General features: G+C 48.7%; 1 protein-coding gene across 9 annotated transcripts in view; it reads right to left on the bottom strand.

Moving 5' to 3' along the window:
- Window positions 1-18,826, bottom strand: part of TCF7 (transcription factor 7) — a 76,098-nt gene extending 57,272 nt beyond the window's left edge. For 6 of the 9 annotated variants that reach the window (XM_074603558.1, XM_074603560.1, XM_074603566.1 and 3 more), the window contains exons 1-3: window positions 18,235-18,825; window positions 18,076-18,142; window positions 17,565-17,674 (exon numbers count right to left, since the gene is read on the bottom strand). In XM_074603558.1, the coding sequence (XP_074459659.1) occupies window positions 17,565-17,674; window positions 18,076-18,142; window positions 18,235-18,435 (378 nt within the window). In that variant the 5' untranslated portion in view covers window positions 18,436-18,825. Of the gene's footprint in view, window positions 1-17,564; window positions 17,675-18,075; window positions 18,143-18,234 lie in introns of all 9 variants that reach the window. The other 3 variants (XM_074603565.1, XM_074603562.1, XM_074603559.1) reach the window with 2 other exon arrangements.
- Window positions 18,827-19,665: the final 839 nt, after the last annotated feature.

Below are 19,665 nucleotides of genomic sequence, written 5' to 3'. Positions count from 1 at the left end.
GGATTTGTTAGCCACAACTTTGCGGAGCCAGAGCTACGGGATAATTACAAGGGTGACATTCGGCCGAATACACTATATATAGTTTTCCCGAAGTCTCTCGGCCGTGACGAGGTGTTTGCTGTAAAACGGAAGGGTGGTAATGTGTACTGAATAAGCGCTCTTTGATATTTTGCATGTAAGTTAGAGCACGTTCAGGTTTTGTTTGCAGCGGAACTGGGCTTCTTCCATTGTCTTCCGAGCAGAAAAAAACCAACAACAATGTTCAAAAAAAGCCATTCCAGGCTGCCTTAAAAATGGTGTGAAGGATTCACGGCCATCTCAGCTGGCTTCATGACCAAACTAAGTTTATATATATTATTATATATGGGGTTTTTAACACTTCTGCTGGCAGCACAGAGTCAACCCTGCTGCAGGAAAGTAATTCCCGGGGTGTTTCTGCTCTGGTCATTAGGGGAGGTGTTTGCCTAGTGCCAATCGATTCCAGGTCCACAACCCCACTGACGGCAGGGGCGTTGGATGGACAATACTCAGGGTGTCATTTGGTGGGGAGGCACTGAAAGAAAAAAACTAACTTGGCTCTTAGTCCCTGGCCTAAACGTACAAGGCCGGCAACCAGAAACAAGCAAGTGGTTTTTCAGTGCGCAAATATGACTCTATAATAAATGAAGTCCTGGAGACTTCAGGACCTGGCAGGGTTCAATTCGTGCTCGGCCCTGACTGGGCTCATAGGACCAGAGCCCTTCAGCTGTAAATCCAGCTGAATACAACCCTTTTTCCAAGGGAAATGGAGGGAATGAGTTAAAGGGAATAAAGCAAGAAGAATGGGATAGGTGATTCTATTAACTGGCTTCATGCACAATTAGACCATAATTTTAGGCAGCCTGTGTTCAACCATAAAGAAGACATCCAAGGCAGCACATGGGGATGAAAGGCTGCAGCCGTGGGAGATTCATGCTTAGAGGGGGGACTTGTCCGTCCATCTGTCCCTGCATCTGCTGCCACCCCAGTTCCCCTCCTTCGTCCGCATGGGGCAAATGGACACGCATTAAAAATACCCCTGCAAAATGGGGCGTACCTGTGTATTTTTAAAACATTGACCTCAGAGTTGCCCCAGCAGCGTTTGCACTTGAAGGCTCAGGCTTGCGCAGAGCAATGCCACCGAAGTCTCAGTGAATGCCACCAGGTTTGGAGGTGACACACGAGGTGGCAGGTGTTGGCACGGGTCCGCTGCAAAACCAGATGCTCTTTGTGTTGAAGGGCGATGGGAGGCTGGAAAGAACTATGTGAAAAATACATCGGGGAAAAAATGGCATCGGGAAAAAAAAAAAGATATTCTCGATGAATGTTTTTGTGAAAATTCTGACCTGGTGAAAAATGTTACCTATTCAATGTTGAAAGCCAACACCAACCAAGCACGGGCAGTCTTTGAAAAATACCAAAGACAAGAAGTTTGCAGAACTCTGACAATTCCCCGTCAGCCCTAACGACTGTGTAAAGGGAATTGAGAACGGCAGCAATCACAGGAGACAGCGGCTGCCAGCGCCGCTGAGTGATATTTACATCAATGTCCTGCCAACAATACCATTACTGGATTATCAGGGCGGATTAAGCCTTTAGCCAATTACCCCGACTGGTAAATTGTAGATTGTCTAGACTTTTTCATGTTCAACAATATGCATGAAGTTTCTCTTTATCGCTAGAGCATCACACGATGCTCTTATGGGATGTAATCCTGCGCTTCCCCGGGAGGTGCAGGTGAGCCCTGCCTGCAGCTCTGGGTTGACTTAGCGTGGCCCCGCGCGCAGACAGATTTATTTCAGACGGGATTCTCATAAATTCAGAACGACTTCCAAATTTCTTGCCTAGGAGATCAAAGAGGCGAGCGTTTGCTTCGTGCCATCTGTGGAGCTGCTCAACAAGGGCAACACAGTCTGGGGAGGGGGGAGGAGAAGGGAAAAAAGAAAGTCTCAGAGATTATGCCCTCAAAAACAAGCTCAAATGCCACCCTCACATTAAAAAGCACTGGCTGGCAGTAACAATTAATTTCTTAACTGAAACCCGCCCAACTGTGTCCAAGTGTTTTAATTTGCCTATTGCTACAATATGCAAGGGAGCTGGCAGTAATGGATTTGCAATTAAAACTAAAACTGGCAAAGAAATCGCAAAGCTGGCAAAAGAGCTAATCTGCAAGCCATGATCACAAGATTACAAAGTGTTTATGCACATGCTAATTACCCGAGCACATCGCTGAGAATGACTTGTAGGAGACAATACCGGGGTTTGCGTGATCTAAATCCCTGGATCCGCATGGACAGCCCAGCCAGCACCCTACTTACTTCCCACAGCTCCCGAGAGGGGGAATCGCCACAGAAAGCAGGGAAAGGGACAAGGGATAAGCAGGCATGGTCCCCCTGGTGCCACCCTGCAGTGCAGTCGGGGGAGGATGGCAATCGCCTCTCAAGCAGGTAAATGCCAGCAGGCTCGACCAGAATATGGAGCCCATCACCCTAATAAAATTAAAATTACCCTAATAAACTAGGGCTTTATGGCTTTCACCCTGCTATCTCTTGGCTCTAACAATAGTTACTCTGGCAGGTCCCTGGAGATCGGTGGGTTGCGGAGCACATGGCCCTGAGATGCCACCACCAAGGGTAAACACACACCTATGGCCACGGGCATGAAACCTCAACAAATTACCTGCAACGGACAGGGTGGGAAGGCAAAAGGACTTAAAAGTGATCAAACGTCTGTGCAAATGGCTCATAACAGAAAGTGACAGTGGTCAGGGGCACCGTGAAGAGCAATTTTGAACCACGGGAGAGAATTTCAAGGAGAAAACAGAGTGGAAGAGTAGTCCCAGAATAAAAGGCTGCTGGGAAAACTGAGATTCTTTAATATATAGGATTAAGGATTGCCAGTATCCTCAGGGAGGAAATGCAAATAGGGTTCAGACCATTTTTTCCATAAAAATTAGGAAGGAGAAAGAATAGACTTTGAAGTTCAACATGTTAGTAAATGAAAGCAACAGCAAAGGAGACACAAAGAGAAAGCAAGCCCTGGACGCCTAGAATTATGTCTTAAACACTTGGTACTGAAAGACAGAACCCGAGGTGATGAGGAGACTTCCCTTCATGCCATGCACAGATCCCAGAAAATCTCTAGATTAGAAACTGCCTGAGAAAAAAGTATTGCACAACAAAGGTAGGCTGGAGTACAGCATTCAAATGGGATTCTCCCTGCCTCGTTCAGCCAGCCCGGGATGACGAGGCTGCGAGGAACACATCAATGAGGACCTGGTGCGGATGCCAGGATGCTCCCGGATGCGCAGGGGAGAGCAAGGAGTTTTCTGGACTCTGCTCTGTGAAATGGTGGCTGGAGTTGTGGAAGGAGGTGACACTTAAGGACATCTGTGGAGAAGTCAGAAATCCAACGGGCATCTCTACAGAGTTCTGTGGGCTCAGTTGCATTGATGGGAGGCTGATCATTCCTGGCACCCTCATGAAAGCCGGACGGTTCGTCCAGGCTGCAGGGAGGTAGTGAAGGACCAGAAGGACATCACAAGGACACACAGCAACAGTCATTGCTAGGTCTGGCAGAGGCATGGATGGATGGATGGATGGATGGATGGTCGTTGTGGTGACTTTTCGGAGGTATCAATGGCCTTTCTTTATTTTCTGGTAGCCAGCTGAGAAGGGCAATTTCTATTTGGCTGATGGTCACTCCAACCTGTCTACTTGGGTAAGGCAAGTTGGGTAAGAGCGAGTTCAACCCATCGTTACTGGTGGCCGTGGAATGCTATGTGTCAGGAAATGGCATCCAACCATCACCGATGCAGATAAGCATTACGGAGTTAATTAGTGCTACGGAAAGGGTGGTTCAAGGGGGAAGCGCTGCAAAACTTGGCTTGGAGATGAATTTATCCATCCCTACCTGTAACGCACTGGCAAGCAGTTAATGGTACATCCAGCTATTGGGGTAATTGAGTGAAATTCAGGAGTCCACAGCATAGAGGAGATGACACACCATGACAAAGAGGAGGTGATACAATGTTGGGTCCTTCAGACTATAAACTCTATGACTCCACAGCTCTTCCTCGCTCCAAGTGAGCTGTGTGGACTGTAAGAGTTTAAAGAATATAACAGAACCACAAAGTCTCTTCTTGGTTTTTTTTTTTTGTTAAATACATTTGGGAGAAATGTTTCCTTACATCCAGAGATTCGGCTGGCTTCTCTGTACTTGTTAGCCAGCATCTAAGCCAGGCTCGGCTGCTGAGGTCTGCCACACTGCCTCTTGCAAGGAGAGCCCCAGATACAACTGTTGCCTATTTAAAGTCATCTACAAACCAGTTTAATAAAAGCTGACTGCATCTGCTTCCATGTTATTAGTTCTGCCCCAAAACTCTGTTCCTGGCAACACAATGTTCCACGCTAATGAGCCAAATCTTCCCCTCCCATGGCAGTACTCCTAAACCTCCACACCATTCAGTTCACAAAGTTACCACCCTGTTTTTCCCTCGGGGGAGGGAAGGATTGCAGCTGCAGAGGGGGTTCTTCAAATAATATGAAGGCCAAAGATCTGTGGGAAAATCTGCTCTCAGACAAATAGCACTTGGGGGCATCTGCAGAGAGAACCAGCCCCTCTTTACTTCTGTCTGGGTCCCACGTCCTTCTGGCAGCAGAGCTTTTTATGAACCAGGCTGCCATTAATCCCCTGCCAGTTCCTACACCCTACCATCCTCTGTGGGTAGACAGCACAGAGTGGGAGATAATGCTGCAGGGAAGTGGTATTTACTTCGCCTGGATTTTGCGGCTTCATGGGAGAGCTTCTACTCGGGGCAGTTATTTCTCACCCGCTCCTGCTGCAAGAAAGAGGCATTTGGTGTAGGCTAGGACAACTTTTCTCAGCTCCTTTTCCAGTCAATTTTCACCCGTTCTCGCCACTTTTCTCCCTGCAGCACCGAGCGCGAAATAAACACCGATTCGAAGTTATCGTGCTGTAGCGATGCTGCTCAGATTAAAGAGAAATCAGATAACTCTCATTACCTAACTGAAACTTGCTGCTAGACTTTTATAGAGAAATGATAACGTCTGAGAGCTGGAGGACTCTGCTGCCCTGGCAGACATCCCACGGCACCTTGGCTGAGCTGGGGGGGGCTGCGCCCCGGCTCTCCCGCCCGGCTGCCCCCGCACCTGGGATGCAGAGATGCCTGGGATGCAGGGATGCAGAGATACCTGGGATGCGGAGATAGCCAGGGTGCAGAGATGGCCAGAGAGCAGAGATGCCTGGCATGACCGGGATGCAGAGATGCCCAGGGTGCAGAGATGCCTAGGACACAGAGATACCCGGGGTGCCCTGGATGCAGAGATGCCCGGGGTGCAGATACCTGGAGTGCAGAGATGCCCAGGATGCAAGGCAGAGCCCCAGCCACCGCGAACGCATGTGGTTTTGGCCTCCACAGGCTCACACCTGGAGCCTCCAGTAAGGAAAACTTAGGCTTAGAAGTTGACATGCGCACGACTGATGGCTTTAATATTTCACAAATGGATGCACTAGCAAAACGGCCGTCTCTGCCCCACTGTGCTGAGTTTCCTCATGTTTCTAAAAGTTGGACTGAACTTATCTGACCGTCTCCTCTAATGCTTGCTGTTATAAACCTTTCTGCACCACATGCGACAGCAGCATCTCCTTGGAAAAGATTTCACTCACTTCTGACTTTGCCTCAAGCCATTAACTGACAAACTGGCAGCTAACTACTGTTAACAAATGATTTCCTAGAGATTACTGTTTAAGTAAAAAAGGTTCCAAGATAAATAGACTCATTCTTCATGACAAGGAATTTGAATTATGCATCCAGGGGTTTGGTACGTGTGTCGAAAAACTACGCCGTGCAATCCTGGAGGTTGTTCTCATCAACGTATTACAAGCGGGTAAATAAGAAATGACATTTTGTCCTCAGTTTAATAGCACGGATTTGTACGGCATGTGTGTTTGAGACAACAAGCTGGACCATCCAGGCATCGTTCCCATCCTACTAACGCCACGCTATGAAATTACCATTTAGGCTGAAAAAGCGATTTGTTTTTAAAGCAAGAAAAGATGCCAACCGCCTTGAAGGAGTTGTGGTTTTAGGGCCACCTGCAACTTGCTAAAAGATTATGAAATTGCAATTTGTTTAATATCTTGAAGTAAATGGTCTAATAAGCAGCACAGCTTACTTTTTTTGGCTAGTCCTTCTCTGATCGTTTCTGAAACATCCCCTCTTGCAGCAGCCTCTGTTGGATTTTATGGGTTTTTTGCAGTATCGAGGTGGCTTTCCCTGCAGTGCTCTGCAAACATCGCTTACACATGAAACGATAAAGCTTCAAAACGCTCCTGGGGGAAACTGAGTCACGTAAAAACAAGCTCCTGGGGGACTGGGAGCTAGGATAAAACCGCGCTTCCTCCGCCGCAGCCCGGCACGGCAGTTACAAGACTATCCGGTTCCTCTGCTATAAAACTTGGTAACATGCCTCACTTCTTACCTGATTTTGAGAACATCCTGTGTTAACACATAAACAACTGGTGTAACTAATGTCTGTTTATTTGGCTATTTACACGCGTCTGACACGGCACCTGGTGCTCTCGGGGAAGGGGAGCGCTCAGCTCCGTATCAAACAGGGCGCAGGCAGGAGAGAGGCAGCTCCCACCCAGGGCAAAGAGCCACGCACCCGCCCCGCAGACAGACGTCCACCCCCGCACTGGGTTTTACAAGAAAATTTGGACAAAAAGCGATGCTTTTGGACACGGGAGATGATCTTTCAGGGATTCACTGCAGCCTGCCTCATCCCTCACTATGCACGTATATGCGGATCCACGTACTACACCAGTACAAATAGTATATTATAATTTGCAAACATTTCATGTTGCACAGTTTAAATGTACGCACCTAGTTATATACTATTTCCAGTAAATGACAATAACCCAGCAACTGGCACTGACACATTAAGTAGTTTTCTGTCCTCTAGCGCGAAGAAATTAAATTTTCTCTACAACAACTCTTGTGTTCGAGTGCTGACACAAGTCCCAGACAGCAAATATTTAGTGTTTTTACCTGAATTCTGCTCCTGGCAGGAAAAGCACAAGAGTTCACCAGAATGTAAAAAACTTACATTACTAGATATAACCCTGGTTTCAGCCATCAAATAAAGTATGGAAAACACAAAAGGATTTAGACATGATGTTAACTTCAAGCCAGACGCGTTCAAACCAGGACAAGGAAATATATTTAAACTCTAAGAGGTTTAGATAAAATTATCATTTTGTCAAGGTGTTCCTGTGTCCCCCTGAGCAGCTGTGTTGGGGGGGGCCAAATTAGCAACAGCAAACACATTTCCGTGATGTCATTTTACAGCATTTGATTCTTCAAAGTTGCCAACAGCCTGCAAGAATTCAACTGATCGATCTGAAAACCTGAGAGCCCGTTTCATTGGCAAAGGACTCCAAAGCTGGACAAGGGACAAGAGCTGCTCTTTCAGTTAAAACCAGCTGGAGAACGACTGTAGCTCCGGCAGTGAATCGCCCTGGGTTGCATCGCTGGAAGAGTTTGTGTCCTGCCCCATGACAACCACAGCTACATCTGATTTGAATGAAACGCCAGCCTTAATGATTTTCATGCCAGCTATTTAAGAAGCAATGTCATTTTCTTCAACACCCTCTTATTTCATTTGCTATCTCCAAAGATTTTGCTCCAATTCCAAAAGTGAACTTCTTTTGAGGAAACAGACTGTTTCCAACTGGCTTTAGAGGGGCCACACACTTAAAATCCTAGATGGGCTTAAACCACAACCTTCAGACAGGCCGGTGTCTGGAGGTGTATGTCTCCACATCCCCATCTCTCCTTGTAAAAGAAAAACGCAAACAAGAGATCAGCACTGGAGATTCAAAAGCTGTTGCAGAAAATGATCCCTATAGTAATGCTTTCAAACAAATAACAAGCTAAAACCAAAACACAACAGCAATAAAATCAAATCTGATGAGCTCTTCAAAAAGATCGGAGGCGGTATCAGTTGGCAGGACCGTGTTGTGTGTCCCAGAGCTACGGCACTTCATCCCAGCCAGGGCTTTGCTGCAAAAGGATCCAGCCAGGAGGCTGCATCCTTTCATATTTCCAAACAAAACGTTCTGATCGCTGGGTCGAGGAAGCACATTTTTGTTGTGGATACATTACTGGGTAATTACTGCAGATTTCATTTAACTTGCCTTTGAATATTACAGCAGATACAAAGGCCGGGCAGCTGTGGCAGCTCCTCACATTATCAACTAAAGCTCTAGGTTTATATTTCAACAGTTAACCCCACAAATATCAGGGATGTGTGTGTCTACTGAAAGGAAAAGAAAATATTTCTGTTGATAGGAAAAAAGGGAAATACAACTGACACCGACAACCAGTGTCAAACTGATAGCAAGGAGAAAGTTTCATGTAAAATAAAAAAATTAGCCATTTTCTCAATAAAATTGGGGTTTGAAAACCCCAATCATCTCATCTTATCCCCCCAGGGATAAGATGAGAAAGGAAGACCCCGGGTTAAGAGACTATTCATAGGACCAGAACGTGGAAAATTCCATAAAGCAACAAATGTTGCTAAGAATATTCAAAAGTCAAAGCTTTCTGTGGGTGTGCATGCATAGAGATGTCAACACAACTATTTCACGATCACCGAAATTGCTACTAGCCTGCATCCTCTCTGAATGGCTATTTTTAGGACCCAGCCTTTCATGTGGTATAATGATGTGGATTTTACAAGAGCATTTATAATGTGTTTCATATGGTGTACAGTCCGGGAGAAATTGCTTTGTATCAGAGAAAGTTAAACAAAAAGGTTTGGGTGGGTTGTTTTTGGTTTTTTTTTTAAATTTTATTTCTTATTTTATATTGTTGCTTCTGTTTCGGATTTAGGGCTCATCTGCATATTTTAATTTGCCCTATGTGACAGCACTGGCTGTCCCAAAGGAACACGCAGCATGGCATGATGTGATCCCGCAAAACGTCACTTCGGTTTGTGAATCCTTATGTCCCTTTGGACGGTGGGATGTCAAAGCTGGCAATGCCACAGCGGGCACACGCCATGGCAGGAAGCCAAAGCTCAAAGGCCAACTTCCGAGCCGGGCTATGCTGGCGTCAGGGGTTGTGCACGGTCTCCCCCGGTAGAGTCGTCTTTTCTTCTTTTAGGGCAAAGTCATACAAAGCCAGGTTTGTAGAAGACGATGACTCCTCCTCGCTATCTCCACTCCTGCACCACTAATTCCAGGGCAGCGGCACGTAACAAGAACCAACTCATCAGCCTCTCTGTGCTAAGAAAAACCCATTTTCATGTGGTAGATCTTACGATGCTTTATTTCCTAAAGACAAAAGCAATCTCTGCACTGCCATCTCCTCAGCGTTGGAATAAAAATCCCACATTTCTGACCCTTTCTGAGCATTTTGCTGGGAAGAGAATCTCCCCAGCACTTCTTCAACAAGCGTGTTTATAATTGCATCCCCCTCGTGCTGAGTCAAACATACTTTACAATCCTGGGCTTTCACATTTTGCTTTTGTCTGAGTCCCATCAGAGGAGAACCTCTGTTTACGCTCGCGTGTGCTATTCCTCAGAGCAAACCACAGCAGAAAACAAATTCAACATACCGCGTACAAGTTGAATCACTTAAAAAAAACCCAAAAAAACAAAAAAAAAAAGGCTTTTTTTTTGGTCAGTCCATGATTACTGCATAGCTCTTCAAGGCAGATATTATAGTTCCAGATTCTCAATGGAACAAAGGAGATACTGTTGAGACTTTTTTTGCCTATCATTTAATCAAATGTAAAGTTGTTATAACCGGAGGGGAAAAGTGCTCTAGATTCTAGTATCCAGCTTTACTTTGGTTTCGAAAACTTACCACAGCATTGTTGAGTTTATTGTGTTCTTTAACAAAATACTAATTTTGGGACCCCGTGAAACACAATGAACCAGATTCTTCTCGTTGCAGCTGAGCTGTGTTTAGCACAGAAGCAGCGGACGGGAGAGGAGCTGTGGTTTAAAGCCACTTTGGTGACCTCTCGCCCAGCGCCTCCAGCCAGGGGGATGCTCAGGATGGGTACCGCTACTTCTGCTAACCCTCCTCATGCTCAGGATTGACCAAATGTCCCACTGGCTCCGTGAAGCCACCTCACAGAGGCAGCTGTGGTGGAATAGTCCTGCATAACTTTGGGAATGGTCATAAATCAAAGACCCAAAGGCAAAAATCAGAGAAAGGGCCACAGGACAGAGCAGTGACAAGTTGGCTCCGTAAGAAGGTGAAGGTGAGAGCTCTTTGTCCAAGGTCATTGGGAGGGTACCAAGAAAAAGATCCTGCTGTAATCAAGCCTGGGAGGCACGTGATGTTGCAATCACTTCTTTTAAGAAATGAAGTAGGTGGGTTTGTGAGCCAGCAGCATGTGCTGAACCTGCAGCCCCACGGGGAGAACCGAGACCTGGGCTGACACTCGCAGAGGGCCTGGTACAGACGTTGCAGGTTCCCAGGACACCTCATCATTCACGCCATGAGACGCTGGCCCTGCCCGGGGTCTGGAGGAGGGGGCTGTGCCCTCCCAGACAGACTGACATACAAGCCAGCAGACAAAACAGGCCATCGGTCTTTACTGATTCAGTTGGATTAAAACTGGAAACTAGGAGATGACCAGCTCCATATCCTGTTACCAACCCTTTGAGTCACCCGTCGTCCTACCAAACCTTTGTTTCCTCCTCCAGACACAGAGATTAATGAGCAAGTATCATGTTATAGCCTATTTTTTAAAGAGAGATTTTTTAAAGAGAGGCACATGAAGGAGCCTGTGGGGGGGACTCATGTGTCCCAGCTTGGCATCAAGCTGGGATTTGGTCAGGCTGAGAAGTTTTCCCCGACGCAGTGGCTCTGCAAATAGCTCAGGAACCAACTTGTACCTACTCTCCGATTTCTGTGCCCTCCACCCACCATTGGTAAATGATGAGGTAAGAGCATATATACATCAGGCTGGGAAAGATGCTGATGTAAGCCATCTCCTGGCACCAAGAGGGGTGAGCTGGAGCGGCAGAGGCCTGGGAACCTGAGGACATGAGCAGCAAAGGAAAGGAGAGGCGTTACATGATGGCTGCAGACAGCCCAAAGCCTCGCAGGTGTGGGATGGAGAGAAGCCCCCACGGCGGCAGTGCTCTCTCCAAGAGGACAGTGCTGGGGATGTCTGCCATCAAGTCCCTTCAAGTCTCTTCAAATCAATGCAACAGATGGGAGAAGACAATCCTTGAGGATTTCTTGGGAAATTTGTGACTCGCATATGGTGCAGGAGATTTTAGTAACTGAATGGCAGCATGTGCGCGATGGCTGTTCACCCAAACCCATCCTGTCCGGCACAGCCTCCCCGTGAGCACACACGATGCTCACAGATGCACAGGTCCTTCCTTCACCTTCTCTACGGTGAACTAGCGAGGGGGCTCAAAGGCCAACCCGTATGAAACGAAGACTAAATTCAGTCTTGCTGAATCACTCATGGCCAAAGGGCCATCAAAGAACTGCGGGTGTGAAATTAATGGCAAGCTGTAGATGTTTCCTCAAAACTGTTGATATTTCTCAGCTCTTGACTGTGCTCTACCAATAACCATCGTGTCATGTACACCCAGACACACACAGTCCGGACCAGATTGCAATCTCAGGTGTGCAGCTCACACCACCCGTATCCTCAAAACCTGCTTCACTTGCAGATCACGCTAGAGATAGAGAGGGATTCAGCCTGCGATTAGGATCTGGCCCCTCACAGATGATCTATGAGAGCAGTCAAGAGAGTCATCCCTAGGGAGTTGGCCGTGTCTGTTTAGTCACAGGAGTACATGCGTGGTTACTCGAGCAGGTACCTCGGAAAAGCAAAAGCCAGTACACCCGACTGTACAGATTTGTCAGAGTTTCCACCCAAACGCAGGAATTTAATGGTGCCTGTAGACTTATGGCAGGAGAGGGACCATAAGCCGCAGAGCTCCTCGCTGCCCTCCCACCGCTCCCCCCTTCTCTCAGTTAAAGCTTTGGATGCCAGACCAGCTCTGTTCTTTCATCTTGGACACGTCGTGCGCCGCTAACCCCCAAATCACTTTGTTCTTCACAGTTAAAATTTCAAAAGTATTAATCATTAACATGGATGAGCTCTGGGAGCTCGGGCTGATGTTAGGTTTTCGCTTTTCTCTCCCAATTCTCAACCAGTTGAGCTACTAACATTTCACAAACAGCAACAGTTGGAAGCTTGCAGGAATGGTGCCTTTACCATACATGATCTCATAGCAACTCCCCACCGACAAAGCATCCCATGCCTGGGAAGCCAGTTCCAGGGTAGCCTGCGAAGGAATCCCAGTGGGAGAGCAGATATTGTTGAACCGTCCGAATCACGTGCGCGCTTATTCACATGCACGGATTTACATAAAGCTTGCTTTTGTTTCCCTGTGACATTTTTCTTTCTCTTTTTTTCGTTCCAAACAATTTTAAAAATAAGGTTATATTAGACCACACACAGGCAGTGCTGTATCATGTCACTGCTTCTTAAGCAGAACTCTCTAATTTATTTCAAAGGGAAGTTCTGCTTCAAAATTGAGGGTGTGATATGAACTCAGAAATTAACACAAGAATTTTCCTTGGGGGGAACCAAGGCTGAATCAGACATGCAATAAATGACCTCGGAAGCCCTGTGCCTTGGTACATCCACCTATCCGACATTATGCTTTCATATAAAAAAAAATTATTTTCACCATTATCCCCTTTCAAGCCAGGTAGAAGAGCCGGAAGAAGTGGATTCGCTCCGGTCAGGAGGGAACAAATTACTCATGTCTGTCTGCCAGGACGCCCATCAGCAGCCACCGCACTCCTAGCGCTTTCTGCCAGGAATATAGCAATTTACGGGGACAGAGCAGCGTCCCGGTGAGGTCCTGTGGCACAAGCCCTGCTGCCAGGGAACCTGGCTGGGATGCTGTTGGTGATGTTTCCCTCCCGCAGCAGCAGGCGCTGCCGGGAATGCGCGGAGCTGGTGGGTGTTTGCAGCTGCCCTCCCTCCCTGCGCACAACATCTGGCGAGGGATGCAGCGGCGACAGATCCCCATCACAAGGCGACTCCAGGGAGTTTTCCCACTGGTTTTAAGAGGCTCAGAACTCAACACAGGAAAAAGCAATACTAAACTATTGCCCCGACAGTGCAAGCTAGGACAGAAAGGCTTCTCCACAACAGCAGCTGAGCTGCAGATTTCCTTCCGCCAACTGCTGGGGGGGCAAGAGTCGCCCCCCACTGAGGGATGGAGCAGCCCTGGGGGAAGGGGCTGCAGCAGGAGTATCTGCATCCCAGGGCCCAGCTGATGCTCCCTGAGCTTCTGTCCGGCCAAGGCCAGCAGGACTTTTTTGACCTCATGATAGAAGTTTGGGACTTGTGGCCCCAGGCCAGCAGTAACTGCACTTTCATCTTGCCCTGCCCAAGGGGACATTTCAAACCCACTGCAAGGGAACCGAGCTCCAGGCGCCCGGCGGACCACAGAGAGCTGGCTCTCAACATCAGCATGATTTCCCAGTCCTGCCATCTCTTTTGGGGACTGTAGATGTGCAGAGCTCAGGAAGGTCCCACCATCCCTCTGCTCCTCCATGAGCTCTGGTTAGACAACTTAATAATTAAGAAAATTAGGTAGCGTCTGTTTTCTGAAGAAATAGAGGCCCTTGGACCTCTGTTTCTCACACAGAGAAAGTCCAGCTTTATAAATAAGACATTTTACTTCTGCCTTCACACACCTCACATGCTCACTACACCCAACAGAGGTGCCCCCCTGAGAGCTCTCCCACCGACCAGAGCGGGGAGAGCTTGTGCCCTACATAAGGGACAGCACGGCTCATTCCCCTATTTTATAAACCTATTTACAAAAGGAACGTAAAGGAACTTATAAGCGCTCCTTCTACCATTTAACTACCACATAGTACAAGATATAACAATGTTCAGAAAACCCCCTCGGGTCTAAACTCAATTATACAACTGTAGCAAGAAAAATATTTTAATCTGATCAAAGTGTTAACATGTTTGACCATGTCTGACCTCTAATGTTTGTAACCACCTAAAAGGCTGATGTTCTTACTAAGGATGTACCTTAATTTGATTTAAAGTCATTTGTACTATTTAAAAAAGGATATAGTTTTATGATTTTATATTTCATTTAGAAATACAGTTCCTCAACTTGCTAATATTCTTTGGAAGTTTCTTGCAGATTTTTAACCGGCAAATCCTATATATCGCAGTCTAGGAAAAGCTGGACTTGGCAAGAGTTGGCAGAGTCATGTACCAATATGGATGCGACACCGGGCGAGAAACGGTTCTCCTGGTGCCTTGCAAAATTCTGAGATTTTGGAATCTTCGGAGCCTGCGCTGAGATGCTCTTAACACGCTTGACCCGGAAGGTGCCCTCCCCATCCCGGCCAGCTGAGGGGGGTTCACAGCACACTCCCAAACCAGGGGACACCCAGGCTCAGCCTTGTCCCCAGCTCCAGGAGCCCCTTCACCTGCACACCCTGGTTACCCCCTGGTCCTCCTTTCTCTCTTTGATAACTCTCCTGCCAGTCCAGGCTACTTGTGCGTGCTCAAACCAGCGTCATTCCGGCTCAACTGCCCCAAACTGGCCTTTACCACCTACAGCAAAGGTGGCCCACTCAGGCAAGGGCTGCAGGGTGGCTCTTGCCACCTCGCTGGGACAGCAGCTGGGCTGGGTATCGCTGCTGATGTCAGGTACCCGGACACGTTCCATGCATCACTCAGGAACGACACCAGAGCATGTAAATAACACAAGTGGGTGTGTTTTGGTAAAAAGGGCCAATTTTGGCTGGGGAGATGCGGGCAGGATGCTGGGGTGAGCAGCGTAACAGTTAGCGGGCTCCAACCACCTTGAGGGAAACAAAGCAGAAGTGATGCTGCTGAGAAAAATAAGAGAGAAAAAAAAGGAAAACAGCAGGTCGGTAATGCCGGTAGCGACACACCCACCCAGGCGGACACTCCGGGCTGGCTCTGGCGCCACTCGCAGCACCCTGCCGGGGTTCGGAGGGAGCCCGCAGAAAAAAAAAAAATGTGGTTTTATGGTGCGTCGCAGGGCGGGGGTTCAACCCGCAGCCTCAGCGCCGGCCGCCCTGCGTCTTTCAGGGACCTGTATTATACTTTTCAATCAGTGAAATGTAAAGCCCGGCCAGTTTGCCAAAGTCCTCCTGGGTTAAATGTTTTCATTTTTATTTTTTGAAGATTCTGAAATTAATCCTAGCTGCAAACAACCATTTCCAGGAAGCCTCATTAACCAAAATATAATCTCCACTACCAAATGCCCGCATGACTGCGATACGTAATCCCATTCACTCACACAACCCTCCTCCCCGACTCTACTTGCGCTAAAGTGTTAATTAAACACACTTTTATGGATGGTTAAGTATCTGCAATCTTCGGTCACAGATCTGACCTCCTCAATTATTGGAAGCAGCCACCAGATTATAGCCCGCGCTTCATGCAATATACACAGCAGCAATAAGTCTATATGAGAGCAATACATAATTTACTATGATAACCTTTGCACAGTCAATATAAATACAAGACAGAACTGCCCAGAAAGATATATCGGAATAGCTATTGTACCAAGTCGAAAAACCAAAAGACCAGCCTTGATCTGAGGAAGAAATCTTCCCCTGCCTGTTCGGTAACAGATTTTTAGCTGAAAACACCAAATCAGCTTTTTAAATCACACCACACAAAACGCCGCAGGACGCGACCAGGCCTAAGTAAAGGGGCCAGGGCAGCGGGTGATTTCTGTGGCTCTCGAGGGGACGGGATGGTTCCCTCTCTGCGACTCAGTTTTCTCCCCTTCGAGTTCTGCACACTCTTACTTACTCCTGTCTGCTGCTCCGACAGTAACCTCTGGGGTTTTCACTGCATTATCAAGGGGAAAGGCGATTCACAAACCACAATCTACTTTTTAGCTTAATTGCTAATAAATAGGCTATCGCACTTTGTTGCCCATCTACTAAGGGTTTAAGATTAAAAGAAGTAGTCTACTACAGCACATAGTTGCTGGGCTCACATAACTCTGAATTTGGCCAGATTCTATACCAGGGAGCAAACTAAATGCATTTAAGTAAGATATATTTAGTATCATCATTTAAAATGTATCAAGAAGAGAGCAACTTGATATTTTAGAGGGGCGAGGGGGATACCTGGGACCTGGAGGAAGCGACACAAGGTGGGAAGCAACAGAAGGAATGCTTATTCAATTACAACAAATGCACGTTGGCCCTGCCTTGCAAACACAGCTTTTCTTGCTGTAAACTGAAGGAAGACTTCAAAATTTAGGGACGGATCCTAAATACCTGCACAGCAACTTCAGCAAGGTTACAGTAGCCTGTAGCAGGGAAAAATCATCTCCCAGTGTGACCGAGAAGGGCTGTGCTGGGGCATGAAGAGGGGACGGGGACCCGTCTCCTCCTGCCGCACAGGCCAGCGGCGTCGGGTGGGAGGACACGCAGTGATTCCAGTTAATAGTATTTTATCACACTTTAACTGGAGTTTCATACCCTGCAATCCATCAATTTTTCATAACGCCAGTTTAACAACCTGCCCCTCTAGTGACAAAGGGGTGAAATTAAGGAGCATGTTATGTATTCTTTCAAACCTTGTCCCTTTACAGGTTTAAAACTAAAGCTGAAATAAACCAAAGGATGTTCTGTTCTCATTTACCAAATGTAAATGCAGAATAACCCCTGACATGAATGCAGCAATGCCGGCTCCTCAGGAGCGACACAAGCACTGATTATCCATCGCAACGCTGTGACATTATTTTCTGAAGTTCTGACAGAGATGGTGATGGGAAAAGACAGCTTTTGTAGAGAAGCCTTTAGTTTAATTAATCAGATGGCAAAATTTACAAACATTAGAATAAACGGAATTACTAAAGCTGATTTGACCTGAGAGGGAAAAACTTTAAAGGAAGAAGATGGGAATAGTCCTCCAGCAGCATGAAAACCTTTTCCTAAAAACCTCTATTGCCATTTTAAAAGCATAAAATACACTTTCTGGGCCACCATCCACAACAGAGCCCTACCGAAGGCAGGCCCAAACCTGGCCATTTTACAAGCAGATAATGTCAAACTCAAGTTAAGCTGTGGGACATATCCCCGAACACAAACACCCGAAGCCGCTCGTCTCCAAAGCCTGTGACCCAGAAAAAGGAAGGGCCATTCTTACATGAGATATTAGCCTTTGATTGCTGGAAGAGGAAAGGCGAACCTAGAGGATGGGGAGGTTGGGAAAGAAGCTCCTCCAGCAAATTCGGAGCCAAGCAGGCGCTTGCTGCCGAGCATCTTTCCCCCTTCCCACTCCTTCTGCCTTCGGCTTGGGCAGAACAACCATTTTAGAAACGAGGATGTAATTTGTCAGGAAAAAAAAAGCACGTGTAGGTGCCTGCGCGACACCTGCAACAGACTTCAGCAGTGAGAGAGGCCACGAAACTTCTCCGTAAGGAGAGGATGAACTCACCAGAGGTGACATGGATCCATTGGGCAGATACGGGTCTGACAGCATGAGGAAGGGGTAGCCAGAATACGCGGATCCTTTATACATCCCTGGATCCTGATGCTTCATACCTGCTAAAATCAAAGTTCCCCATCAAGATTCGCCTTACGACAGGCAATTCCTCTGCCTTTCAGGGGGTCGCAGCGCATTTTGAGAGTCTTTTTGTCCCGTACTCCTTGGGGAGGGTGTTGGGGGGTTGCCGGGGTCCCCTGGGCCTGCGGGGTCCCACAGGAGGTGTACTGGGAAGCCTCGCTGCTGTCAGGAGCGGCTTTCCCGGGGAGGGCTGTGGTGGCCAAGCTGGCATCCCTTACTCCCGGGGGTTACAGGGTGGCGGGCTCAGGGACCGGGGGGCTCACCCACCCCAGGGATGGTGAGTGCTTGGCTGGACGGGGCGAGCCGGGGGAGGCAAGCGGGGGGACCGGGGATGGGGACACACACACAAACACAGAGAGACGGGGGGTCGCTGCGGACTAACCATCATCCATGTGGTCCGGGAGCTTGTCCTGATAAACCCTCTGCGGATCCTGCACACGCCTGATGGCCTGCATGGGGAGGAGAGAGAGAGGCAGAACGGGGGGTGGCGGGGCGGGGGGCGCGGGGTCGGGCGGGGGCGGCGGGGGGGGCCCCGGCTCACCTCGGGGTCGGCGGCGGCGGCGGCGGCCGGGCTCCCGCTGCCCTCCGACTCGTTCACCAGCGAGGACTTGAGGTCGGCCAGGTCCCGCTCAGTGAAGGCGTTCTCCGGGATCTTCTCCTCCTGCTCGCCCTCGTCCTTGAAGGCCAGCATCTCGTCGGTGGCCCCCAGGTCGTCCCCGCCGCCGCTGCCCAGCTGCGGCATTTTCCTCCCGCCGCTCCCTCCCGAGCCGCGCAGCAACTTTCCCGGCGAGTATTGTTCTCCGCCGCCCGGATCAAGCCCTTCGCAATTATTATCCTTTTTTTTTTTTTTTTCCTGGCTCAAATTTTTTTTTCCCTCTTGAAAAAAACCAACAAATTTACTCCCTCCTGAAATTTTTCTCTTTAAAGTTTTTTCTCCTCTTTCCTTTTTAACTTTTAAACTTTTTCTTTTTGCCGTCAACTTTGCTTCCCCTTTTCAAATTCGCTTATTTAAAAAAAAAAAATTATAATTTTTTTTTCCCCCTTCTTAAATCTTTTCCTTTCCCCCCCCTCCCTCCCTTCCCCCGGCGGCTGGCGGGGGGCTCGGCAGGCTGCGGGCAGGCGTCGCGGGATGCCGGGGCTCCACAGCCCACCCCCCCCGCCCCCCGTGCCCCCCCCCCCCCCGCAAGCCTCGATCCCCGGGAAGTTTCGCTGGGAGCAGCGGGCGCCGGCGGCAGCCAAAGGCACGGAGCGCCCGGTGCCTGTGTGCGATCGCGGCGGCGCGGCGGCCAAGGGCTGCCGACATCAAAGCGGCCGCCGGGTGATTGGCAGCTCCGGGGAGGGGCCGGGGGCGGGCGCACACACACACACACACATACACACACACACACACACAAACACATAGACACACATGCACACACCGCACACACGCTCCGACGCGCAGTGCTTGCCTTAAAGGGACCGCTAGCCCCGCCGCCGCGCTATAGAGGGGTGACCCCCCCCATCCCCGGTGTGGCCCGGCACCGGGAGGGGAGACCCCGCCGGCCCCTGCGGTGCCAGCCCGGCCTGGCGCCCGGTGGGGGTTTGGGGTGTGGGGTGGCCCGATGGTGGGCAGCTCTGGGGGCTCGGTGCAGCCCCTGGATACCTGCGCACATCTGTACACACATGTGTGTGCACATCTGTACACAGATGCATCTCTGCTCCCATGGCTGTACACACAGGCACACCTGCACATACCTCTGTGCACACACGTGTACACAGGCATGCCTACATATACATCTGTGCACACACGTGTACACAGGCATGCCTGCACATACCTCTGTGCACACACACGTCTGCGCACACATGCTTCTGCACACACACCTCTGCATATGTCGGGGCCTGTTTGCACACACACAGCTGCATGCACATCTGCATGCACACATCTTCCCACACGTCTCCCTGTGTGCACACGTCTGCGTGTGCACGGGCTGTA

Source organism: Larus michahellis, chromosome 11 (assembly GCF_964199755.1).
Source record: "Larus michahellis chromosome 11, bLarMic1.1, whole genome shotgun sequence".
Classification (NCBI taxonomy): domain Eukaryota; kingdom Metazoa; phylum Chordata; class Aves; order Charadriiformes; family Laridae; genus Larus; species Larus michahellis.
Note: the sequence above shows the minus strand (reverse complement) of the source record. Positions and strands in the feature narration are given on the sequence as shown.